General features: G+C 40.0%; 2 protein-coding genes across 3 annotated transcripts; one reads left to right on the top strand and one right to left on the bottom strand.

Moving 5' to 3' along the window:
• The first annotated feature begins 40 nt into the window (after positions 1–40).
• sec31b (SEC31 homolog B, COPII coat complex component) lies at positions 41–11,359 on the top strand. 2 transcript variants are annotated; one of them, XM_035907831.2, is made up of 25 exons: positions 41–339; positions 951–1,183; positions 1,759–1,954; positions 2,056–2,151; positions 2,823–2,963; positions 3,232–3,474; positions 4,065–4,226; positions 4,629–4,781; positions 4,875–5,105; positions 5,200–5,274; positions 5,393–5,485; positions 5,569–5,677; positions 5,765–5,943; positions 6,039–6,165; positions 6,275–6,420; positions 6,602–6,775; positions 6,885–7,037; positions 7,127–7,319; positions 7,412–7,798; positions 7,946–7,984; positions 8,636–8,694; positions 9,050–9,175; positions 9,260–9,379; positions 9,496–9,567; positions 10,680–11,359. In XM_035907831.2, the coding sequence occupies exons 2-25, from the start codon at positions 981–983 to the stop codon at positions 10,857–10,859; spliced, it is 3,657 nt and encodes a 1,218-aa protein (XP_035763724.1). In that variant the 5' UTR covers positions 41–339; positions 951–980; the 3' UTR covers positions 10,860–11,359. The 2 variants fall into 2 exon arrangements, with proteins under 2 accessions (XP_035763724.1, XP_035763725.1); XM_035907832.2 differs by lacking the exon at positions 7,946–7,984.
• A 3,921-nt stretch (positions 11,360–15,280) lies between these two features.
• On the bottom strand, positions 15,281–26,637 carry scd (stearoyl-CoA desaturase (delta-9-desaturase)). Its single transcript, XM_006791091.3, has 6 exons — positions 26,506–26,637; positions 25,982–26,240; positions 24,970–25,100; positions 24,611–24,816; positions 23,998–24,230; positions 15,281–20,962 (listed from the first exon to the last, which is right to left on the bottom strand). The coding sequence occupies exons 2-6, from the start codon at positions 26,217–26,219 to the stop codon at positions 20,772–20,774; spliced, it is 999 nt and encodes a 332-aa protein (XP_006791154.1). The 5' UTR covers positions 26,220–26,240; positions 26,506–26,637; the 3' UTR covers positions 15,281–20,771.
• Positions 26,638–26,780: the final 143 nt, after the last annotated feature.

Here is a 26,780-nt window from a genome sequence, read left to right as displayed (position 1 = left end):
TGCAGTGATTTGTTATTATTTATGTCTGTAAAGAATGTTAACTTGCCTTCTTGCTGTTTTGTTAAATGTTAATTTTCGACTTTTGATAAAGCAGAATAATTTTCAAATGAAATGTACTCTTTGCAATGAACATGGTCTATACACTTTCTCTGGTTTAGTATTACTGGGTTAACTTCAGGTTACTGTGAGGAATGTCCTTGTCAGCTACCGTACCGTAGTGACAACACGGCAAAGCACTTTGGTCCGACTCCGGCTGTGGTTGAGCTGCTAGCTTGGCTGTAAAGTAGCTCTCGAGTTTGTAGTAGATGCGGGCAGTCAAGTTCTGACAAATAAATTGACGTAAGTTTCTCTCAAGGCCATATTTATCTTTTTTGGGATGAGTTTTAAGGCGCCCAGCGGTCCTTTTTGTTAAAACATGCTAACTGGGGTGGTGGCTGTTTGCTAGCTTGCAATCTGGTCCATTTGTGCACCAGAATTAAATAGCCCGGCGTTAGCTCGGGATTTAAAAACGAGTAGCAGCGTGTATGAGAGGTTAATTTAGCATTAAAACAAATAGATTGAGATCATGACCAGTAGAAGAGTCTGCTCTTACAAAGTTATTAACCGACAAAAGCTAACGCTACGGTTTCTGACACATGATTGCTAAATGCTAATAAAAGCTAACTACATGTTATGTTAGCTTGCCTAAAAGGGGCTTAACGATAGTTTAATTTAGAGGATAACTACATTCATTTCATTGTGATAATTAACATATAACTCTGCACAACCGTATTCGAAAGCTAGATTTATGTATAGACGATTAAGTTACTGCCAATAGCCTGAGGCACTCTGGAAAGTAAGAATATTCGAGATATAAATGCGAATTTTGGGTTATTAATAAGCCAACATTATATATTTTAGGGACTGGGATATAATGTGATTGGTTTAGTGGAGTCTGTTCTGCTGTCCAGGATTTGGAATTTGAACACCTGTAGAGGAAGATGAGGCTGAAAGAGATCCAGAGGACTGCCCACCAGGCGTGGAGTCCTGCCGGGCACCATCCTATATACTTGGCCTTGGGAACAGCAGCACAACAGCTTGATGCTTCTTTCAACACCACAGCTGCTATAGAGATATTTGAGATGGATTTTTCTGACCCCTCTCTGGACATGCAGCTCAAAGGGTCGTTGGCAACTACAAACAGGTAACGTAAAGAAGAGATAAATGATGACCACACAAGACCACACATTCATGGCAAGAGTATAAGCCACTGATTGTTTTCACACAGCCCATATCAGCAACCATGGAAAAGTTATACCACGTTATGCCAGTTTGATATGATTCTTGGCTCCCTGATTGTTTAAGTTAGTTTTATCACAACCTGCAGACAGTGACTGTCACAGAAGGGACACTTCATGTTGTGACTTGCCCATAAATTCCTTACACTGATAAAACTGAATGTTTTCAAATGGTTGTATCAACAAGTAAATTCAGGCCTGCCAGTTAATTTGATACCACATAGATAAAACTAGTGCAATCTTAAAATAAACTTTTATTTTATTTTTAGTCTACATTATTAAATTAATGTAGCTCATTTGCTATCTTTTTAATTGTTCTCACATCTTGCTTTAGACTCATTCTTCCATTTTTTTTTTAATTTTTTGAGATATTTAGTGTAGTTATTTGTTCAGAAGACAGCATGTTAAAGAAATAAAGCATATAACCTTTGTAGTATGCAGTCTATCACTGGGTGCTAATAACTTGCTATGTCATTTATAGGTTGCATAGTATAGTGTGGGTAAATTTTGGAAGTGGAGAAGATGGTACTGGAGGAAGGCTGGTTGGTGGTAGTGAAAATGGAACACTGACTGTCTATGATCCAGAGGCAATAATGAACTCCAGTGGGGAGGCTGTAGTGGGACAATCTGACAAACATACAGGACCTGTCCGAGCATTAGATTTCAACCATTTTCAGGTAAATAGAAACCTGCTGGTGATTTCCTTTGTCATTCAAAGACAGTCGGTACAGACGTCCCTCTGTGTTTCTGATTGACGTTTTAATTTATTAATTTTTAGAGTAACCTCCTTGCGTCAGGAGCAAATGATTCAGAGATATACATCTGGGATCTAAACAACTTCAGCAGTCCTATGACTCCAGGAGCAAAGACACAGGTGAGTACATGATGGGATCACGTGGTTTGTCATGGTGTTGAAATCTTATTCTCTTCTAAACCAATGTGTTTATATAATGAGTCAAACCACAATTCCCCAGTAAGTAGGTTTTGACTTTTTTTCCCCTTTTTTTTTGCCTTTATAGTTTTAATATCGGTGAGAAACAATGAAATCACAATAATATTTTATTTGTGGTTGTATAGTTATATAATACTTGCTTGCTAAGGAGTAAATTTAAGCCTTGGTGTCTATACTTCTTACCAACATTTGGGTATAACCTTGTTCTCCTCAATATCAAGATAGCTGAATAAAAACATGTCTGCACAGGCTGTCTATATTTCATGGGAGTCCTTGCTGTTAGAATAAGCCATGGTTACATGATATTTCCATAACAGAAACAAACAGTGTTTGCATGGCATTTGCATTCCTGGGTGTAATGATTGTGAAGTTCTGGCTAATACTGATGTTTTTCACATAGCACTTTTACCACTGGAAGCATTCCAAGTCTATGGCAATCAACATGACTAGTGTCACCCAGTACTTATGTTTTGCTCATATGTCAAACCGTCCCTATATGCATATAATCATGAGGGATCTGTTGTAGTAAGACTCACAGGTAGACTTGTTTTTGTTTTAGACTAACAATTCTTGTTTTTTCTTTTCTTTTTCAGCCTGCTGAAGATATCAGTGTAGTCTCATGGAACCGGCAGGTTCAGCACATCCTGGCCTCTGCTAACCCCAGCGGGAAAGCAGTCGTCTGGGACCTGAGAAAGAACGAGCCCATCATCAAGATCAGTGATCATAGCAACAGGGTTGGTGGCTTAAAAAAAGTCCAGAGTTCCTTCTGTAAAAGTAATGAAATCATGTGAACAAGTCAAAAAGGCTCATCCATCATTTTAAAGCAACACGTGTTGTCTGAGACAAGACTATTTGTAGAATGCAAAATCCCACTTTTATCCTGTTTTGCTCTGGATGCTCAGTAATTTGACTCATTTGTTAGGCAAAAATGCAGATTTTAATGTTGCATCCTGTAGAAATGAACTCTCATATTTTTAACTCTTTACTTTTATGTGATTTCAGATGCACTGTTCAGGAATGCTCTGGCACCCTGATGTGGCCACTCAGTTGGTCTTGGCCTCTGAAGATGACCGACTGCCAGTGATCCAGATGTGGGACCTCCGCTTTGCCACATCACCTCTTAAAGTACTGGAGAACCATACAAGGGGAATTTTGTCTATATCCTGGAGCCAGGCTGACTCTGAGCTCCTGCTTAGTAGTGCTAAAGACAATCGGATCCTTTGCTGGAATCCAAACACAGGAGAGGTACATGATCTTAATTACTGCTCATGTATCAGGGATTCTGCAAGTGTTTGGCAAGCCTCTAAGCTACTGAGCTATTCCACTTTATTAGGTTAATGTTTCCCTTAGAGGTTTTACACATATAAACCAGCTGTTAAAGACTATAATTTTCAAAGTTAAAAAAAAAAAAAACCCCAGGCAAATATTATGACGTAATATCATTTTGCCTTTTAAGCTGGCATCCATCCACTTATGGGATAAACTACACTTGATCCTTAGTTGGTAGGCTAAATGACTGCTGTGTGTGAAAAGGTTAACCTTCATTTCATGCTTTACCCTGATATAACCTTGAAGCAGGAATGAAGCTCCCTAGAGTCTGTCTTTCCTTTCTCACTGACTGCAGAGCTGCAGCAATACAGCACCACTGTTGCATCTGTGACACATAATTAGCTAAGTACCTAATATACAACTCCCCAACCTACCTCACCCTCAAGCTAGTTGGAGCTGCTCTGGTAACTTTGTGGCAAGAATCCTGTGTATTATGAGTGAATAAGCCCTCATTGTTGTTACCTATATTTGTTCCTCCAATCATGAAAGCTGTGTCTTCTATTCAGGTAATCTATGAGCTTCCAACAACTAACCAGTGGTGCTTTGATGTGGAGTGGTGCCCCAGGAATCCAGCGCTGCTTTCAACGGCATCATTTGATGGGAGAATCACTGTTTACTCTGTGATGGGAGGGAGCTTGAAGGCTCAGCAGCAGAGCACAGCTGAAAGAGTAATGTTTTCTCTGTCTTTAAAAGATTTTGAATTTAACTGTGTGTGTATTTACGGTTTTATTTGTTTAAACCGTGTCTGACCTCCATTGTTTGTCCACAAGATGGTGCCCATGTAAAGCACTTAATATTGACTTATAAACACATGTTGTACATTAGGTCTGAAAGATGGCTATATCATAGTTGAAAGCTATCACATGAAGCAGGGTCACAGCTAATTATATTTATTCAATCATCAGCTGTTAAAAATTGCTACAAATATTAATCAGTTTCACAACAGAAATATTGACATGTTTAAATGTCTTGTTTGTCTGCTTGGTCTATGAACTATTTATCAAAATAGCTGCAGTCAGTTAATTGTTTCAGCATATTTGTTTCAACATTTTTTATGTTTTATTTAACAGATATCCTCCTCATTTGACACAATGGATCCCTTTGGTACGGGGCAGGTGCTGCCTCCTTTGCAAGTTCCTCAGCCTCAAGTGCAGGACACCATAGTTCCTCCTCTCAAGAAGCCACCCAAGTGGGTGCGCAGGCCAGTGGGAGCTTCCTTTGCTGTAAGTGCAGCATTTAATGTTTTTGTAGCAATTTTCTTCCATTAAAAACAACAGAAGAATTATCTTTATATATGATCTGTTTTTGTTTCTTAGTTTGGTGGAAAGCTGATCACATTTGAGAATCCCAAGCTGCCTCCAGTCCAGAGCCCCCAACCCGTCCCTAGACAAGTGTTTGTGAGCCAAGTAACCACAGAGACAGAGTTCCTACAGCGCTCTAGGGAGCTGCAGACAGCGCTGCAGTCAGGTTCCTTCAACAGTTACTGCCAGGCTAAGATTCAGAGCGCCAAGTCAGATGCTGAACAGGACATATGGAAGTTCCTTCTGGTTCGCCATCCAGCTACTAAGACCTAATGTTAAATCTGTCAGTCAGTTTTGGGTGTTATTATCCTGTATGCTGATTCACTCTTTTAATTTACAGGTTAATTTTGAGGATGAAGCCCGTATTAAATTCCTTAAACTTTTGGGGTTTAGCAAGGATGAATTGGAAAGAAAGGTATCATGGCTCTTACTTGACTGTAGCTAGTCACTGATATTTAACATTAACTTTAAAATTTCTGTGAATGCACTGGATCTCTAAATCATATCACATACTTCCTGTTGTGCTTATTCAGATTTCAAAATGTCTGGGGAAGAATTTCCAACCCAATGGACATGGAGTGGATGCCAAAGATCTGGCAGAAAAGATGCAGCGACTCTCCACTGAGGTCAGCACTTCTGCAAATATACGGTATCTGTTTTCAAGCTGTGTGTCTCCTGTTCCATTTAAAACACTCTTTGTTATTTCCAGAGGTCTGATGAAGCAGCTGAAGCTAGAACTTCAGGTTCTGTGTCACCAGCAGATTTTTTCAGCCAGACCCCAAAGGAAAACTCTAACTTTCAGATCCCAGTGTCATGTGGTAAAATTTCTCCTCTGAAAATCTACTGTTATCTGATATTTACTTGTGATTTTATGATCGCATTGATTATCTCCTTCTGTTTTTAAGACACCGATGGTTTGATAAGTCAGGCGCTATTGGTTGGTAACTTTGAGGGAGCTGTGGATCTGTGTCTGAATGATGGTCGCTTCGCTGAAGCAATCCTGCTTTCTATAAGCGGAGGAGAAGAACTGCTGAAGAAAACTCAACAGAAATACCTAAGCAAACAAAAGAATAGCATCTCAATGGTAAGATTATGATTAATAGTGGTCCAGCTCATACAACCACAATGAAATAAATGTTTTTCCTGAATGTATACCTAATGTGTTTGTTCCAACTGCAGCTTATATCATCAGTGGTGACCCAAAACTGGAAAGACATAGTCCAAAGCTGTGAGCTGGACAACTGGAAGGAAGCTCTCGCTGCTCTCCTGACCTATGCTCACCCTGAAGACTTTGCTCGCCTGTGCGGTGAGTATCCACCTTATTCATACCAAATCTACCTGTGCTCATGGTATCTGTTCTAATTTCAGTCCCTCTATTCAAAAAAAAATTAATTTTCTTTTATTCATCATGGTAGATACACTGGGAAGCCGGTTGGAGTGTGAGGGTACAGAGAAGCGTTGCCTGCAGGCATGTCTGTGTTACATCTGCTCTGGAAACATTGAGAAGCTAGTGGAATGCTGGGCCTTGCATAGAGACTGCTCTTCTCCTCTTGGTCTAGAGGTATAATCTTAATATTTGTTCTAATCTGCCTTTAGCAATGATGAACAAACTCTTCTGCTTATTTGAGCAAAGTTTTAATGAGTCGCTGTGCACTTACTGGGATGATTCGGGGGTGAAAAATAGTTACAGTTACCTGCCAGCGAAGAATCTATTAGTCTTAAGGCATTTATTTGTGTTTCAGGATTTGGTTGAGAAAGTCATGATGCTGCGAAAGTCCATTGAACGTCTCCGTAACTGTGAGGTGGCGGTCCAAAGCCCAGTCCTGGCTGAGAAGCTAACCTGTTATGCTGGCATACTGGCTGCAGAGGGTAGCTTGACCACTGCCCTGAGCTACCTGCCTGAGAACTCAGACCAAGTAAAATAGCTATAAATGATTTAATTATTAATGGCACAATTCATTTTTCTTTGCTTTGTTTGATTTGTAATAACTGCATCTGCATGTTTGTCCAATTTTGTCTTGTCAGGCTGGGATCGTGATGCTAAGAAACAGGCTGTTTCACGCTCAGGGAGAGGCTCCTGTCCAACAGCAACCTCCAAACACCTTCAACAGAGTCAGTGTGTCCACTGCAAAGCCCACTCCTGCTGCTCCAACTCCTGCATCAAAAGCACAGTTTACGGTATCAGTTTGTTAGCAACACAATGAATAATAAATACATTTTCCAAAATGAATTTGTATTTAATTTGTATTCATTTGTATTTTATTTAGAGTCACTACCAGCCCTCTCCTGCTGCTCAGATGACTGCACAACAGCAGCCTCCTTTGCCATCGGTTTTTACCCCTCAAACTCCTCCAACCAACCCTGGGCCTGGTCTACCACCTTCTTCTCATGTACTGCCACCCAGTACGACCCGCCCTGCCCTGAGACCCTCCTACCCCCAACATCCTGCTGTGGCTTCAGGTTTGACCATTTGTAGAATATTTGAATTTATTTGTATTTTTTACCCTTTTTTGTTTCTTGATATTATGACAATCATTTGTGGCTTTTCCCAGGTTTTCTTCCTCACCAGCCATTCCAGCCTCAGTCACCGTCCACTGCTGGACCTCCAGCGTTTCCACCTCCAGGTCCTTCTATGCCAGCTGCTACCTTATCAGGGCCTCAACTGCCACCTTCATCGTCAGCTGCTGGAGGCCTACCCCCCATGCCCAGCCCCGGGGTGCCACCAACAAGCTTCATGCCACCTACCTCCTCAGGCTTTGCACCACCTGGCTCCCAGCCTGGAGCCCCGGTTCCAGTGTACCCAGGAAGCCTTCACAACCAGGGTACTGCACCTCCGTCTGTTCCCTATGCTCCTCCCGGATCTGGATATCCACAGGGTGGACCTGGAGCTCCTGCTGCAAAGCCCTTCCCAGCTCCAGTGGTGGCTCCTCCTCCTACTGGTATGAGATCACAGCTACATTGTTTCCTGACACCGTTCCACATTTTTTTAGTCATGAATTTAAAGAAAGAAATTACAGAGGTCAGCAGGAATGTATTGCTCGTGGTGATTTACATCTGTTCCGCTGTCACTCCTTTTTGACTTGCAGGATACTTTCCCTGGCTGAATTCCCAGTGTGACAACCAAGGTGACAGGGTTAGGGCTGGATATGGAATAAGGGAGGATCAAACAATCCATTCAAGAACCAGAAAAAAAATATCTGTGCAAAATAATATAGTATCCCTAAATTAACCTCAAAATTAATATGCGTTGGTTTGCAATCCATGCAGATCTTCTCCATTTGTCTGGTTTCTTGATGATTGTTTGTGTTACCCTATATTGAAGGGAAATGTAAAGACTTACCTGGTGTATTTTTTATATGTGAGCTCTAAATGAATTTTCCAGACTCAGACAAGACTGTAGATGATTCTGTGTCAGGCAATTAAAGATGACGCGCATATTGATGACAATAGCATATACATTGCTATTTGAAATTAAAGCATAAGTAGGACATTTTTAAACACTTGCAGCTGCTACATAATTAACCTGAAATAGACTCAGTATGATATTCATAGAATTTTTCTTTCTGTGTTTTTGCCTTTGAGTGAATGATGCTGCCTGAAAATTTGCTTGTTTGTTTCTGCACAAACTGCCAAATCTGTATGGCTTGACTTGCAGTGTTTTTTACCACCTGGGCCCAAAGAGATTGTCTCTTGTAGACAATCCTTGGTTGCTTGAGTGTATCTAAACAACGAATGTTAGTAGTTCCTTAATAATTGTCATTATTCTTCTGATTCAGGACCTCAAGAAGGCTGGAATGACCCACCTACAGTGCGAGGTGGCCCCAGGAAGAAGAAGGTAAGCCTGCATTTCTTACTGTCAAAAAACTGTTCTGCTGTATGCTTGCAAATGTAGTAAAAGCAGCTATATTGTTGTGCGGCACCACGTTCCTTTGAGGAGAGCATTGTTATTCTCTCGAGAGCTCACTAAACGAAACTAGCTTAGTTTAGTTCACCCTTATTGAAAACTCAAGCACATTCACATTAAGCACTTCTTCTTTCTTGCAGGCAAAAAAGGCAGATGAATTTATGTTACACCAACAGTTTAGCAAAAATGTAACAAATGTGTCATTTATTGATATACCAAAACTAAACAGCTTGGTTCATTGTTTTTTTTTCCTCACTCATTATAATATACTTTGTTGTATATTCAGGTTCCTGATAACTATACTCCACCAGCCCCCATCACAGCACCTGTGATGAGATTCCCAGTGGAGGCTGCTCAGCCCCTTGACAACACCCAGGTACCCCCTGGAGCCCCTCAAGAGCCCAGCGTACAGGTTGGTGTCTAACGAGGGGGCTGTTTTGTAAATTCTCAACAGTAACACCTTGTCACCTTATATTTCTGTGCTTGTGTTATTCAGCTCCTCCAGCAGCTGCCATCAGAGAAGGTGCAGCAGAAAGAAATCCCTCCTGAGCACATGGTTCTCAAGTCCACCTTTGACAGCCTGGTGCAGCGCTGCCAGCTAGCTGCAGGAGACCCAGTAAGTCTGTAGCTGCGTCTAGGTTTCACAGTTTTTCTGGTGCAAATGTTTAAATTGATTGAAACAAAATGATTTTGTTATTGGATACAAAGTGACAAGAAGTGTTTCTCTTTCAGCAAACTAAAAGAAAACTTGATGATGCTGCCAAGCGCTTGGGGCACCTGTATGATAAGCTGAGAGAGCAGTCGGTAAGGATCAGAAGTGATCAGATTCAGAAATTATTTTTAAAAAAACTGACAGAAAAACTTTACTTTAAAAAGCTGCTTTTAAATGATACAGTGCGGTTAGAAATGCATTGTGTACAGAATTTGAGGTAAAAGTTGATAAATCTCAATATCACTTTCTTGATATTCCCTTTTTGTCTGCTTAAAATTTTGTTGTGAGGGTAAAAACACTGAGTTTCTTCTCACTATGTAGCAATGACTTAAAAAGATCAAATTCTGTTTACATATTAACCTGCCAAAACCACAAAAACAAAAAGCAGGTGTGTTTCTATGGGTGACATGTTTGCACCATTTCCGTTTTGACCACCACAAATAAAATTCAGCTGACTCTTGTTGCATTAATAGATATCACACACTCAACCTCAGAAAAAAAGACATAAAACCTGCATGATGAGCTAAGCCTTGTCAAGGGCAACCACTGTCATAGCAATGCTTTCTTTATAATTCTAAGTCAGCGCTGTACAGTGGAGGTGCACTGCATTACCTGAAATAAAAAAGCGCTTTTGTCAATTTAAGAATAAATGTTTATGGGTATATACAATAAAACATTAGGTCTTTAAAAGGTTTGAGTTAAATGAACATGCCACACACTTAAGGTCACCTATTTAAAGACCAAAGAAAATGTTTAAACCATCGTATACTCACTACACTGACAATATGAAACGTACCAGGATCTGTTTAATCCATCTCAGCAGGTAATTGTGTTAACCTGCTAACCTGCCAAGTGCTTAACGTTACCTTGAATTTTTAAAGTACAAATTTTTTTACAACAGATCTAATAGCTAGAGTGCATGTCAGACATCAGGATGAAGTTGTAAACCTGATATTTTTACTTGTTATGACTTAAAAAAAAAAAACACTGTAGGACTCAGGACATGCTCTACTTGAATCACTTCACAGTTTAAGAACTACTGTGTTTACCATGCTGAAGAAGTGGGAGAAAAAAGAAAATATAGATCTTGAGATTTGTCATTTTTTGTGACTTAAACTGCAACAGTAAATTTGATTTTTTACAATTTTCTCACATAGTACAGTAAAAACTGTAAACATAATATCATTTCCCTGCTGCCTCTCAGCTCTCTCACAACATCCTGAGCGGACTCCATGAGATCAGTCGCTGTGTGGCCAGCCAGAACTACCAGCGGGGTTTGGAGGTCCACACTCAGGTGGTCAGCAGCAGCAACTTCAGCGAGATCTCCGCCTTCATGCCGATCCTCAAAGTGGTCATGACTATCGCCAACAAGCTGGGCGTGTAACCTCCTGGTTCACCACCAACCAGACTTCAGTGTTACCATATTGTTGTATATGTATTTATTTCTTTTTGGCCTGATGACTTGCGTCAATAATGAGAATAATGGCTGATAATATTACAGATCGTGGTCTTCATCACTCCGTACAGTTTCCTTGCCAGAAGACTTGCCTGATTTGGGCAGTGGGGTTGGTTTTTGTAGAGAGTTGTCGATGTTGCTGTGATAATTTTACAAAACAAAACAAGAAAGAGAAAAAAAAGTTGAATGTATTCCAAAATTTGTGATTCTGTGTACATTCAAAAGTTTATGTAATATACAAAGCAAGTGGTGCAAAGTCTGAATTGAGGTAGTTTACAAAGTGGTGCATTTTCATATTCCATATTACACTGCACACCAGTGCATATATAAGTCCAGTTCAGCATTAGAAACAAACATCTTTGACTATGAACTCTCATCTCCAAAGGTGAGACTAAAAATCATGAAAATAAAATCTGGGTTGCACTTACTATCCACCCTGTCGGTGTTCTTTGTGTGAGGGAGGAACAGGCTGACACGCTTTACTCAGTGTGCATAATTTTACAACAACAACAACAAGCATCAACACGTTTAAACACTGTAACATAGATCTTACTGTTCTCTACACTTGCTGTAATTGATTGTTTCCAGTTCATTGTGCCATGTGTGTTTTTGGGCCAAAGTACTGCAGAAGAATGTCATAGAGTGATTGTCAAGTTTTGCTGTTTTATTTCCTCTTCCACACTTTATTAGCACTGGTACAATATTTCCTGATAGCTTGTGTGAACGACTGAAGTTTTTTTGTTTTGTTTTTTTTTTTTCCTCAGACTTGCTTCAGTATGCATGTTAACTACTTCCCCTATTGCTCACGGGGCAGCTTGTAAAACAAAAGTACACAATTTTATGTTAAACTGAACATGAACTAACATCCCCTCTGTGTTAGCCACTCCTTCTGTTAAAGATACACTATTCCTCTTTATCCAGGCCACATCTTATCCTTTCATAACCTAAAGTTCCCATTTTTAAATCATACAAGTTTTAGATTAGATCATAATAATGATATGACTTAAAGGATTTGACAAAACAAAGATCTTAAGAGTTGTGTAGAGTAAGAGTTTGGTGTGTTGTGGCAGCAGAAGGCAGTGAAGTGCCTCAGTGTGCCCATTGTGGTTGCACAGATATTTATACAATCCATGTTGCTTACTTTATTCATTTCGGTATCCTTTTTGCAAATAAAATTTCACTTAAAAGGTTGCACGTTTCTAAACATTAACTGTCTCCTTGTTCATATTCAATACAATTTTTTTGTCCTTTTTCTAGTGATCCCTGGAAGGGAGGTCATTTGCCTGTTGCACCAACCCTCTGCATGGCTTCCTTCACTACATCCAAGAACTTATGTGGTCTTCTTTTTCCCTTATTGTCTGGCAGCTCCCGCTTCAACATCCTTTATCCAGTATATCCACTATCCCTCTTTATCTCCAAACTCTTAAACCGGAGCTGTCTCTCCTCATCACCCCCAGTGAACATCTTTAACATCTTCAGCTCTGCCTCCTGTCTCCAAACCATTCTCCATAGCTCGTCATTCTACTATCTTGTAAAGCTTTCCTTTCACTCCTGCTGCTGTCCTTCTGCTGCAAATTACCTTTAATACTCATCTCCACCCAGTCCACCTTGTCTGCATTCTCTTGCACACACTTCATTGCTTTGGAGGGTTGATGCTAAGTATATAAACCTCTCTTCCATACTGTCACTAGAGATCACAATGTCACTGGTACCAACATATAATAAGGCAATGACATTGTGGTTTAGCAAAACAGTTGCACTCTGATCTCTTTAATCGGTGATCTCCTCACTCCATCTATCTTATTCAAAGTATCCACAGTCACAGGCCGGCTGAAACCTATCCCAGCTGTCATTGGACAAAAAGCAGGGTTCACCTTGGACAGGTCACCAATCCATTGCAGGGCTAACACTTACAGGGACAGACAGCTACTCACGCTCACATTCACAACTACAGCCAATTTAAAATCAATTAACCTCACCTCATGAATGTCTTTGCACAATAGTAGGATGCCAGAGTAACCAGACTGAGCCCACAGAGAAAGAGAATATGCAAACCCCACAAGGAAACCAGAGACCGAATTCAAACCAAAAGACTACTTAGTGTGAGGGAGTAGTGCTGCCAATACAGTGTCTGAGTCCTTTACCCATGCAATAAAAAAACACATTTTTTTTTTATTAAAAAATAAATAAAAAGGTGCTCCACAGCCACTTGTATTGCTTCATGTATTAAGTCATGTTGTGTATTGTGTATACATGACTTTTAAAGTTAAAAACTGGCTCTTCCTCTGATGCTCACTGTTAAATAGAAAACAACCATCAAAATGTGTTGTCATACCAACATTTACACAAAAACTAAACAGTTCAAAGTGTTATTCACTATTTCAATATATATTATCCCACTTTGGAAGAGTAAATATTTAAAAGTTTGTTGCTTTTACATCTTAGAAGCAGTTGTTTTCACACTGCTATTGTTATCTTGGTTATCTAAGCAATTTTCACTATGAACAGCAGAGGGCTCTGTGTAGCGTAGTCAAGCTGCTCTACTGAAGGTAAATATGGGTGTTTATCATGGTGCTTCTTGCATCAGTGCCCTCAGGTAAACTATTTTAGATGTTGATCCGTTTCCCTGTTTGCAACAAAGCACTTGAATGCATCAAAGTCTGCACTTAACGATTTTTTTTTTTTCCTGTTTGTTTGTTTTCTGACCCAATCTGCACACTTAGAGGAGCGTTACACAACTCATTAAAAATTCACTGCAATCCGCGAGTGTTCAGTGTCAGTAAGTTTGCAAGTTGGCACAGGTGTTTCACCCGCCCTTCCTCTATGGGGCCACAGGGATCAGAAGTCAGGACCTCGCCCTCTGATTGGTCGCTCTCAGTCAGATGCTGCGGGAGCTGCGTGGTGTGAATGTTTTGGGAATTTGAACTGGAGTAACCTCGGTCATGTCAGGATAGTGTGACAGTAATATCGTGCAATTTAAACCACCCCACATCACACCACAGAAGCGTGCTGAGTCATGATGTGCTGAGCCTTCGCTGGTAACTTAGGTTCAGATTTTAGTAGAGCTGCAATGGGCTGACTCGAATGGATGCAGTCATGCAGGAAGATGACATGGATTCCTAGTTAATAAAATTATGATGCCTCTAGACTCCAGATTTCGAAGTTATACTACTATAGTCCTCTCCCAGTCCCATTTAAAAAAATATTCTCTGCATATTGTTAAGAAGAAAAAACACATAATCCCTATCTACAAACTAGTTCAAACCCTGTCTACCAACAATCTAAAGTACTTATCTGTGAGTACTTTTAGTAGTACATTTTGATGCTAGTATTAATGTAGACTGTTTTTATGTTCAAATGTATGTCTTAAGTATTGTCTTATATATATCTATATGTACAATTATAATTCTGTTATAGTGCTTTTCATAGGAAAAATATGCTTTTATTTTACTCTGTTTTTCTTAACTATTGTTATGTTACAGAGACACATTAATAGAAAATGTAATCAGACAGTATTAAGTATATGGCACAACAATGTTCAGTATTTCCAGTGTCTGTGACAATGCATTGTCTCTCTTTTTATATGTAAGAGGTAAATGCATTTGCATTTTCATTATATCATCTGAATTAAATAGCTATTTGTTATTTTAAACACACACATATATATAAATATATATCTAGTGTTTGTTAGTTTGTCGCTGTGACCATTCTTTTGATTTAGCTTTTAGTTTTTGTTCCTAGTTTCTTTCAAGTCTCTGTTAGTTTTCAGTCAGTCCTGTCTAATTCCTTGTGTTTTGTTTTGCTTCCCTTTAGTTTGAAGCTAGTGTCTGTATTTGTATTTATTCCTGTCTTATTTTGGTAGTTACTCGTCTCTAGTGACTTTGTTTTCATACACATGAGGGTAATTAGCAGAAGTGGTTGCGGGTGACAGTAATTGAAGACAAATGAGGCAGTAGGGAAGCCAAACTAAACACAAGCATAATGTGACTAAGCGTTGTCTTCCCATCAGTGTTTGCCTTTGTGTCTGTTAACCTCCCTTGTGTGTTTCTGGTTGTGTGCACTTGTGTCATTGGATTTCACCACTTCATTTATGAACTTTGCTTTAGACTTTTTGTACAATAGCCAGAATAAACAGATTGCTTTTTATTCACCCAGTCTGCCTCCTGTCTGTCCACGCTGTGATGATAAGAAAAAATTATGGGCAAAGTTGGAAATGCAGGTCTTTTACTCGTGTCCCTTTGGCTGCTCCTTCTGAGGATCGAAATGAGCAGGGGCTGGTTTGCAATTCATGCTTCTAAATCAGGAATGGAAGATGGTGGAAAAAAACAAATAATCAAATAAAGACTGTAAAACTTCAACATTTTATTAGACTTTTTCCATAATGTCATGTGGCATTAATACACAAACAACATAATGACACTTAAGAGGTTCCAACCCTTCACTTACAGAGCAAATAAAGAACAAAGACAAAAAAAATGCATAAAATTGCATGATTAGATTTTGGAATCACTCTTTTGAGACACATACTCCTTAACCTCGTACCGTCTGACATATTAAACTGGTCTCTTGTGACCACACTGGTCCTACATTCCTCTCTGGACTGTGGAAACCAGGCAGAGGTTATATTTGACTTGACCACTTATGCCAGCAGCACACTGGATGAGTTCTTTGCCACAGAAGCCCAAAGGCAACCAGGAACATGCCATCCCCCAAACCATTCCAGCTGGCTTCTTCACAGACACTCGAACTTGGTTAGGGTTATGGAGTACGATATCACTGAGACAATTTAACACTGCGATGTCAAAAACCTTCATTTTGACATATTTTAAACTCAAAATGAAGTTGATGTACAGATGTGGACAGAAGGGTCAATACACTCATAATGGGCATGAATGTCCTTGTATTTGGGCTTTTAAATGTTTATTTGAACAGTTAATTTTCTAAGGTGTAGTGGTTGTATAGCATATATCTTTATTGACTTAAAAAACAATAATTGGGTGAACAAGTTTGAATTTCCTTTGGATTTTCTCTAATCCACAGGGTCAAAAGTATACATACACCCCACTAGGATCTGGCTAAATGTCTGCAAACTGCACCTTAACCAGACACTTTTGGTAGCCCTCTACCAGTTTCTTATATAATCCTAGCTGCATATTTGACTAAATGTCTTGGCAGAATTGGTAGTGGTCTTTTAAATTCGTTGGTTTTCTTCAACAGATCTGGCTTTTAAGTGTAGACCACAAGGTCGGAGCTTTGGGAAGGCCATTCCAGAAGATTAAAGTTAGCATGCTTGCCAAAATCAGTTTTGATTTGTGTTTGGTCTCATTGTCCCGCTGGAACACCCAACTATGTCCAAGTTTCAACTATCTAGCTGTTAATTTGAGGCGACGTTAATAAATTTTAAGTCGTCTTGTCATTATTCTCTCCACTTTGTGCGATGTACCTTTACAGCAAAACAGCCCAGAGCGTGATGCTACCACCACCATGCTTAACAGCTGGTACACTGGTCTTAGGTGTGAAAGCCTCACGTTTACTCATCCAAACATATCTCTTGTCGCTATGGCTAAATAGCTTAATTTTTGTCTTGTCTGACCATAAAACCTTTCTCCATAAGGCATTTTGCTCGTTCATGTGGGCATCTGCAAATTTCAGTTGAGCTTGAACCTCTCAATTTTGAAAGAGAGACTTCCTTTTTGGTCAGCACTCTTGAAGTTCATGGCCATATAAAACTGGCTTTACTGTGACAGTCGCACTGATGTTAAAGCAGTTTCCATCTCACAGCAGGCTTGAGCCTTGGTGGTTCCTAGATTGTCCCTGAACATCCTACCCAATTTTCTTTCATCTGAGCGCATCTCGAGGGCCTGGAGTGTATTGCAGGTTTTAGATCTCACCCTGGGTCAGCACACATGATTAGTTCATTACCAGGCCTCTAGAGAACTTCAGGACACACTGAGGAGGTAATTTAGTCATTTAAATCAGCTGTGTTGGATCAAGGACACATCTAAAACCTGCAGGACACTGACCCTTGAGGCACCCACCCCTGGTTTACACCTTGCAAGTGGTGACACATGTGAATAACTTGTATTTGCATATAGTTGCTTGAAGACAACTTTCCAACTTGTGTAAATGTTCAGTTCTACTTCTTAGATCCTGACAGTCTTGGGCTTTCATTGTTCTGATTGTTAGTCGATCCAATGAGTGCTGTCAAACAAATATTTTTTAAGAGAAACTACTAATGAGAAAGCAATAAACCCTGGCCTTGTCAAGTTAAGCAACACCGAAGCACCTTTAGCAGCACTTATTAAGATTTAAATGAGTGTATGTACATAGTTGTATGTATATTTTTTAACACTATGTGGATTAAAGAAAATCCTAAATAAATTCAAATTTGAAAAGTTACTAAAATATATGCCGTACAATAATTCCACCCTGGAAAATGAAATCATTCAAAAGAGATTATTAAAAGCCCCAAATTATAATGACATTCATATCTGTGATCAGTGTATGTAAAACTCTGACCACAACTGTAGACACAGACAAGGCATTTAAATGTAGTCCTTCATTTCCAAGAGTTAATGGACAGATTTAAGATTTGAACATAAATTATAAGATATATAGATTATACATTTGGGGCGTAGCCCCCTCTCATAAATCAGATTTTATTTTATTGACTATTAAATGAAGATCAGAAAGCCCAGTGGCTTCTGGTAATCTTACAAAACCCAAAATTTTACCATGACGTGAAAGAGAGGAAATCACCAATTACTCACTTTCGAGGTTAAATCTATATCGCTGAGACTAAATCTCTTTAATGAGTGCTTAAGAAAGTGTTACTTATTATTTCTCTGTTACTTTAGTGAAGGATTTCAAGATAGAAGACAGCAGTAACAACAACGAGAAGCATTTTAACTCCATAAGACGTCCTTATGGAGTTAAAATTGGAGTTAAAATCTTGAAAGCCAACTTAAAATATCCAGGAAATGTTTAGAAATCACAGGCGTATTTAGCTCTGTTCCTGACGCCAACTACAAAACCATTCTGAAAGCGAGAACTAAGTATGTGTAAACCAAAATGTCTCATGGAACTACTCTAAATGTTTGGCATGCACAGCGCAAATTTATTTAGAATCATAAAACCCAAAGACACAGAGAGTGAAAACAGAAATAAATGAGCAACAACTGTTAATGGAATTACAAGTGTATTGAAAATATTGTGAATTTATTTCAGATTTTTAATACAGTAGACATTATCAGACTGAAAACAGCTCGACCCCTCTCTCTCCTCATTAGGAAAACGCTGCTTTAGGTGCTCTGGCCAGCCGGCGTTGTTGTAATAGTATATAATGCCATCTGTTTTGGTAAGTGCTCTAATGATGTCCTCACGACAGCACCTTTGTTTTAAGTTTTTATGCCGAGATGCTGTGATGAGTTGAGAGAAGCTGGCACCATCCATCTATCAGGGCCCAAGTTAAAGCTAAAGTGCGAGACCTTTGGATAGTAATTAATTTACATTCACGGAGCTGGGTAAGCCTAATGGATAAATCTGTTTAGTTAAATTAAAGCATTAAATATCAAATATAGCATTAGCTCAGGAAGCCCAAACAAGATGATCCACTGATATACATCTAACTTACAAATACATGGATCTTAAAGCCAGTTTTCAGTTGCTGTCTCTACAACAAGCAACCTACTTCCACCCAGCTCCTTTTTCATACTTTTGCAATTGATGGGTGCTCCGTTTTATACTGGGAGTCTTGCTGCTGCTCTGCCTGCTTTCGGCTTTCACCGCCCATGGCATAGCTACAAAGACAAAGCAATGGTGGGAAACCCTATGAAAGCCGATGCGTTCATGGGAAGGATCACAATCTCAAAAAAAGGAAGAAGTGATCAACGGCTAGGGCAACACCGATCGCCACAACTGCTCTCACGGCCATGAAAGGGAAGCAAAAGTTTCGCACTGCAGCTTTAAACCTCACGATGTAACATTCTCGCCAGCTTTTCATTTTGTACCGGACTCTTTTACGCTTAAATCCTATCCTCCGTTTGCGTGTACAATTCCTCAGTGTTGCCATGCTACGTTTGCCTAAAATTAAACATGATTTTAGGAGAAAAACAATGTTCCACTCAGTGTAAACACGGAACTCAGAAGTCAAATTTGTTTTGCGGTACTCGAGCATTTTTGACTCAACTGACAGGAAGCGAAGGAATGGATGCAAGTCATAAGGCATTAGGTTGATCCTGACTCTTAAGAACAAATGAACAATTGCTCCAGTTTTCAGATTTTTTTTTTTAAAGATATATTTTTACAAGGCCGTCAGCCAAATATTGGAATGCAGAAATATATTTATCAGGTTCGAACAATATTTTCTTTTGCTTTTTTTTTTTGGAAAGTCGATAAGAAAGAAAAAACAATTAAACACATAAATAATCTACGCATTCCACACATCAGAATCAAAGATTAACATGAACACTGATGCACCTAAAATTCTGAAATAACGACCTTTGTAGCACATCAAAGGGAAACCAGACCCTGCTCGGAAATCAACGCGGCGCCAACGGTTCTGATGATCCAAAGCGATGCAGCTCCACGGTACGTTACAAAAATAGACGCAGTTCTGCCTTCACAGTCACCGACACAACACCTCACTACAACACCTACTACAGTATATCGCCATGCATGGGTGACATGTTGTTTTGTAACACCAGAACTGCCACATGACTGGCTGCTACACCTATCAGGGAGCTCCATGCTGCAGATGTTTAAGGACAAAATAGTCACGCGAGTTGGATAAAATCAGTTAAGCAAAAAGCCGCTCATGCCACAATGTTAAAAAAAAAACAACTCCAACAATCATGTTATGCAAAGAGGCGACTTAGTGTGCTCTAGTGGACCACAGAGATGGTTGTAAAAATGTTGTCATTTGACACGCTCTTGGCACTAATGATATATTCATCCAGCACCCAAAAACTCAGTGAAATGTTTTTATCTTTCTAAGGTAAAGTTACAATTCTCATTAACTGCTTACGCTAAGCGGCAGTTTCATTCTAATGTTAAACCAGTTCCCTATATTATCGCGAGAAAACTCCGTCCAATTATTGCACAGCTAATCTTTTTCAAAGTGCTTGAACGTTTCTCAATAGATATCCAGTGTAGATTTCTGCTAAAGGCAACCAGTGTTGCACCCTGCAGGTTGTGTAAAGCTTTGGCCTACTGGTTGTCAGAATGCTCAGGCTAATAAGAAGGTCTGGGTTCCCTCAGTATTCTCTCATATTTCATTAAAGCAAGCATTTTATTTATTTAATCTTTTTTTTTTTTTTTGCAAAAAGCAAAACAAACATGACCTCTCACCTCTTCATTTCAAATCTAAACTGCTCAGAAATTAAATCTATTTATGAGAACAGTTGAAAACTTGTTGTAAACTACAATAAAGGCAACACTCTTGAATCAGTAATGTACCTTAACAGTTAAAATGTTACTCCATATTTAAGTGCTCCACTCCTTGTCAGTTTTGAAGAATAATTAATTCATACTTACATAAAAATGATCGGCTACATAACTGATCTTGCATGAAGAATGCACACCAAAAGTGGCAAAACAGCGGAAAATGGAGGTGACTTTTAAAATGCATCTAATTCAAATCTGAAACATCTTTTTTTTCCCATCTTGAATAATTTGTTTAGTTACAGCTACAAAAACCACAAAAACAAGCAAAAATGTGGTCAAGGCCCTTATAAAGCTGACTTTAATCCTCAGAGAATGAGAAATGTATAGCTGTCAAAGGACTGTGGAAATTCTTCTTATCGGTTGTTTTGCCTCGAAGCTGACCACAGTTTAGCGATCTTAGCCACTGCGGTCTCCGGTGCGCTGTATCCGGGCCAGGACTAGCTCACGGGACACCTTCTTGCGGTCTTTGGCCAGGCCCAAGAAACACATGAAGTCGATGAAACAAGTGGTAAGGTTCAACTTGCAGCCAAACTCGCTGGTTGCATAGTCATATGGGAACGTGTGGTGATAGTTGTGAAATCCCTCGCCTGCAAAGCACAGGAAACAGGAATGAACGATTCGTTAAAAAAACATGTAAAACTGGATTTCAGTCAAAAGCCGTCTTTGCAACGCGTCCCATGTTTTCAGTTTTCAGTCTTTAAAAGAAAAAGAAGATTCTTCAACCGTTTCACTGCTGGGATCTGTGTTTGCAGTGTAGCCTGTGGTGTTGTCACAGGTTTTGGGTGGTTCGATACCACTGGCTGTGATGTCATTACTGCTGCTCCCACCTGTCTGCTTTTCCCACCTGTAAAGTCACCTGAGCCGCACTTCCCTCCTTTCCATTCTCTAATCATTCCCTGCAGTATTTATAATCCCACCTCATCCACTTTTCAGATCGTCTCTGAGCTTTGTCGGGTGTTTGCCTGCTCATGAGGTGTACTACAAACCGAAATAAAAGAAAAAAAAAAGGCTGTCAAACCAGAATTCTAATGTTTATAAGTTCGGTTTCATTCTTTTCCTGATGATATTCCCTAGATCAGCGGTCCCCAACCTTTTTTGCGCCACGGACCGGTTTATGCCCGACAATATTTTCATGGACCAGCCTTTAAGGTGTCGCGGATAAATACAACAAAATAAAACTAGTACCGGTACCGAAAAAAAGAAAATTTATTCATAATACACATGAAAAGACCCAGGAAAACCGAGTAAACGATAAAAACGATAACAAAATAAAGCTGAAAACCGATAAAAACCCTGAAAACTATACATTTCACACCTGAGCCTCAACTCTCGTGGCCCGGTACCAAACGACTCATGGACCGGTACAGGTCCGAGGCCCGGGGGTTGGGGACCGCTGCCCTAGATGCAAACCTGCTTCAGCCAAACCATGGCAATGCCACACAACTAGAGAGTAAAGACGCAGTAGCACATAAGTCCTTTTTTAACTAATACTGCAGCCAGCAATTCTGAGCTTTGAAAACGTATTGATCTATTGAAGAGCCCGACCAATATATCAACCGCCGATCTATCAGCCAATATTTGCTATTTGGCTGATAAGGAAAAAGAAGAGACAAGAGGAAAAACCCTTCAATCATGAGTGGTGATCTTACATAGTTTGTCCACCTGAAACTCAATTTCCCTGTTGGTTACAGAGCTGAGTGTAAAAACAAGAAATTTACCATTACTTTTATTTCCGTTGTCATATTATCTTAGTAAATAACTAGACTTGGCCTATACTATACTAAAACTATACCTAAAAGCACATCTTCATCATCATGTTATCTCAAGCTGAAAGTTGGAAAGCTCTCATGTGCTGCTGCCAACGGTACACACTGAGAGACAGCGAAAGAAATGTTTCAGCCAGCAGTGCTCTATTTTTATTCCTCCATGACCTTTTTGGCTCGAGTTTAGTAGGTAGTCCTTGATTAGCTAGATAACCTTCCTTTTATAGCTGTATGCACAAAGCCTGATGAAGAAAGACTGGGTTACCCAAAAAAGTTGATAACAGAGTTTTTTGTACCCTTTATCTTTATCTTATCCTATTTTAGCGTGTGTCCAGTCAGCTAATGCAACTAAAGCTTGGCCATGTGGACCTTGTCTACCAATAAACACGTCTTGTTCTACAACCTTGTGAAACATTTTTCCCCCTGAAGAAAAACTTATTTTGCAACCACATAGCTTTGTAGTGATTTTGTGTCTTCCAGGCTCTGACTGTTGGGAGTTTATACGGTTTTATGCACATAAATTCTACATTTAAATTCTGATAAATTCTTTATGAAAAACTGATCAAGAGCTTGGCATTGGCCTTGTTCGCCAATATAAAATGATAGTCAGTGTTGGACAGCTAACTGCTGCATTATTCAGTTTTGCACTGACTAATTGTTTAAACCTCATGTGACGAGCTGACAGCTTTTAAAACTGTTCAGTTATTTAAAGGAAAAGCAAAACTACAAAAAAATATTGGAATTGACTAAATTGCTTTAAATGTTAATATCATCCGAGAATTGCACAGCAGTTGCATCCCTAAAATAAACAATTCAGAAGCAACTGCAGGAACAATGACAGACTGTGGTGGTATATTGGTGACATCGTGTGATGCTCCCTAACAAAAGACGACTTTCTTCCCTGCATAATCATTACCAAAGATACAGCTGCTAAATTGTGCCTCTTCTAAAACTAGACTTAACTTGCTATGGGTTGAATAGCTGGGTGCCATCTTAGAATATCCAGCTCTTTTGATATATCTATCGGGTGCTCTTTGTCACTGCACTGCTGACTCCTACTGGTTGAACAAGGTGCATGCATAGTGAGGGGAGGAGGTGGACAAAGTGGTAATCAGGTAAAAATCGTTAATAAAATAGGTTCAAATCAAGTATGCACTTTTTGTTTTTAAACATTTTATCCACCCTTTAGCACATCTGGTAAATAAAATGTTTACATGGGCCTGTAAAAGTCGTTCCTTTTGTTTTAGTTCAATTCAGTCCAATTCAAGTTCGTTTATATAGCGCGAAATCACAGCAACAGCCGCCTCACGGCACTTTATACTGCAAGGTAACGACCCTGCAGTATTAAGGAGGCATTCCCAACAATCAGAAGATTCCCTATTAGCAAGCTCTCGGCGACGGTGGGAAGGAAAAACTCGCTTTTAACAGGAAACCTCCGGAAGAACCAAGCGCGGGAACGGGGAGCCACGTGCCACGACCGTTTGCGAGGTGAGGGGACAGAGAAAAGAAAAAAGAGAGAGCATAGGAAGACAGGGCAAAACAGAAACTATAGGGAGAGAGATGATAATCACTGGTTAGCAAATTTGTTTAAGCATAATTGGATGATTTGACTTTTACTGCACTGAAAGCTTGACGCAACTGTGCAGTCAAATAAAAGTAAAACGAGGACATGTATCCTGTACAATGTAATTACATTTACTCTGAAGGTGACGCTATACCAAAGTAACAAACTTACATTAAAAATCTGGCTTTTCTTCTTCAATTTTACTTAAAAAATACTTTAAAATATCCCTATCCCTGTGCTGTACATTCTGGTGTGTAATTTCTGCCATGAGCATGTGTGGGGGTGTTGTTCATACCTATAGCACTGAAAGTGACAAACTTGTTCTCTCTGGGGTTGATGTTCTTGTCATAGGGCCTGTTTCCCCACATGTGGGCAGCGCTGTTGACCAGCCAGGTAGCGTTCAGCACCAAGGTGTACCTAAGCAGAGTTGGGACGAAGTAGGCCACCCACAGAGACTCCCCCCACAGGTACCAAGGCACGATTGTTGGGATAATAAAGCACGTGACCAGCACGGAGAGCTTGTAATACCTGTTGAGGAGATAGCGAGAGTAGGTATCAGCAAAAAACAACAACAAAAAAGAAACAAAATGCTGCTAACTGTTAAGGAATAATTATTTAAATACAAAAACTCTGTTTGCCAGATAAGAAAATGCTCATTTTTTTCCCACTTGACCTACTTTCCATTCAGGCCTGCTCTCCGTGAATCTTATGTTAGTAATTGTCATCTTGTTAAACCAGAATGACTAACACAGCTTGCCATTATGAAAACATCTCCACAGCAGTACGCTAACATTTATTTATATTTATAGAAACTGCAACATTACTGTCTTGCTATTTGCACCCATTGCACTTTGTTTTTTTAGCAACTAGATGCAGTGTGAAGTCTGAACCTTAATCATGCCACTTACTTCCTCTGAAACATGACAACTTTGTCTGTTAGCAGGTCGGTGAGCTCCAGCTTGCGTCCTTTCTCAATCACGTCAGGGTGTTTGCGCACCAACAGCCAGCCGATATGAGAAAAGAAAAAGCCGCGGACGGCATTGTGAGGGTCGGCGTCTGTTTCCGAGTATTTGTGGTGAACCCTGTGGTCTCGAGCCCATTCAAAGATATCATTCTGTGGTTTGGAATTAAGACCAAGATTATGCACACTGTTGACAAAGCACGGTACTTATAGTGAAACAAAAGCTGCTATTATCTTGGCTCCAGGTCATAAGTGTGTGTTTGTATACTAAAAAGATGTGTCAGCAGAACAGTCATTTTTGCTTGCCTGAAATGCCATGGAGTTAGCTACACCGAGAAAAATCCTTAAAGGTAATGTAGCCTTGTAGGATCTGTGACTCCACAGGCGATGCGCTCCTGCAGTGACTCCTAATGCACTTATCAAAAAACAAAGTACAGCTGTGGAAAGAAACACATGGGCAAATTAGTTTGACCTACTTTTGTGCTCATGTCAAAAGCACTTTGTTGCACAGATGCTGCACACTGCAGTGTTTGTGCATTATTTTCTGCACAATTGCACTGTTATTGTTAGGGCTGGGAAGAACATCCAGCAACAAGTGACAAATCACGAGACACATACATCGTGACAGCCGCGCTTCTGTTTTTCCCCCCAAATAGCATAAATTGTTAAAGCACTAGAGTATTTGTTTACCACAATCTTTATCAATTTGATCCAAAAGGCTCTTGAGAATTTGATTAGATTTTGTGCACAATTTCCAGCGGAAATTGCAAATTTCCCTCAGGTCACCTGGTTAGCACTGGCCTGTCTGTTTCACAAGGAGATTACAGTGTAAAGCTGTGTCCTTTAAAAGAAGCCAAATCTAATAATAAAAACATTTCATGGTTGAGTTCATGAAAGACTAAAAGCTAAAAGAGTTGTGACACAGCAGTGAAGAAACTGTATAAATAAAGTGCAGTTTATGCTAATTATCCAGCTATTCTTGATTTGTCTACTTGATCTTTATTTTTAAAAACATGACATTAAGGAGGCCAGTTTTTTTTACTGACAGCCAAGCTTAAAAGTACGTGCTGTGACATGTAATCTCTGATGACTTTATTCCTGATCTATAATCCTCCACCTCCATGAAGGATGCTGGGAGGATCACAGATATATGCAGCCGCCTATTTGCATTCACCACCGGCGAGAAAAGCAGGACGTGCTGCTGACATAACAGCTGTTGATTTGATAAAATATGATTTCCACTAAATAAGTAAACAAAACCAACATGCAAAAAAGGGAGAAAGGGGGACGTAACAGGCAATTTTCTTTTCGCACTTACACCACAGCAAGGTCAAACGAGATGCTGAAGGTACGACGAACACGCCGTACAAGGCTCCTATGTGCAACAGAGTCATCAGTATGACATTTTTCCATACGATGATCCGGGGAGGTTTTGGGCCCTCTTTCTCTTTGTACGTGTGATCAAACGCGTCTTCTCTGGCGCTCTCTGGAAGAACATCCCCGTTGCTGGACTTGCGCTGCTGCTGCTTGTTCTCTAACGCCTCCGCCTCCGTCATTGTGGCAGCGGTGCTGTGATGCTGTGAGCGGCAAACAGAGGAGAGAAGTCAGTCGCCTCGGCGCTTTTTGTGTGTAATGGAGGCTGTTTTGTCAATATGGTAATTAATTTTTGTGCTGACTAGCCCCGGTAGGCTAGCTGCTTGCTGGCTGGCGCTGTCGGAGGATGAAGAGGAAGACGGTAGCGATGATGCTGACTTATAAAGCGGTAACGCGACGCTCCAACGCGCCAAAAAAAAAAACTGATGAAACACCTGTGGGAGGGAAAAATTTTACTCAATAACTCACCGAAGATAGGCAGAAGGGCAGAAACGAGATAAACGGAGGACAGTCTGCTTGACCCAAAATTACAGTAACCCAGAAAAGGGAGAGTGATAGCTCCGCAATGAGAACTGGAACTCGTGGTGTGGCCGACCAATGAGCGCTCGCCTGTCGCCTCTAGCTCGGGCTCTGATTGGCTGTTTGTTTATCTGCTGTTCACCTTTTATTCATTCTCCGGGTTGCCAGATGTATATTTGCCACCCCTGGAGACTAGCCGATCTTGTTGCTGTCTAGACACGCAC

The sequence above is a fragment of the Neolamprologus brichardi genome, chromosome 8 (genome assembly GCF_056152115.1).
Source record: "Neolamprologus brichardi isolate AB-2024 chromosome 8, ASM5615211v1, whole genome shotgun sequence".
Classification (NCBI taxonomy): Eukaryota; Metazoa; Chordata; class Actinopteri; order Cichliformes; family Cichlidae; genus Neolamprologus; species Neolamprologus brichardi.
The sequence above is the reverse complement of the archived record's forward strand: the minus strand, read 5'-3'. Positions and strand labels throughout refer to the sequence as shown.

Bases quoted from the DNA above. Each gene is read 5' to 3' on its own strand.
- sec31b (XM_035907831.2), top strand. From the start codon at position 981: ATGAGGCTGAAAGAGATCCAGAGGACTGCCCACCAGGCGTGGAGTCCT. The intron at 5,275-5,392 runs GTATCATGGCTC...GTGCTTATTCAG, and splicing joins AGGATGAATTGGAAAGAAAG to ATTTCAAAATGTCTGGGGAA. The intron at 5,944-6,038 runs GTAAGATTATGA...TTCCAACTGCAG, and splicing joins AAAAGAATAGCATCTCAATG to CTTATATCATCAGTGGTGAC.
- scd (XM_006791091.3), bottom strand. From the start codon at position 26,219: ATGACGGAGGCGGAGGCGTTAGAGAACAAGCAGCAGCAGCGCAAGTCC. The intron at 24,817-24,969 runs GCAAGCAAAAAT...TCCAAACCACAG, and splicing joins CTAACTCCATGGCATTTCAG to AATGATATCTTTGAATGGGC. The intron at 20,963-23,997 runs GTATGAACAACA...TGTGCTTTGCAG, and splicing joins TGTCACTTTCAGTGCTATAG to GCGAGGGATTTCACAACTAT.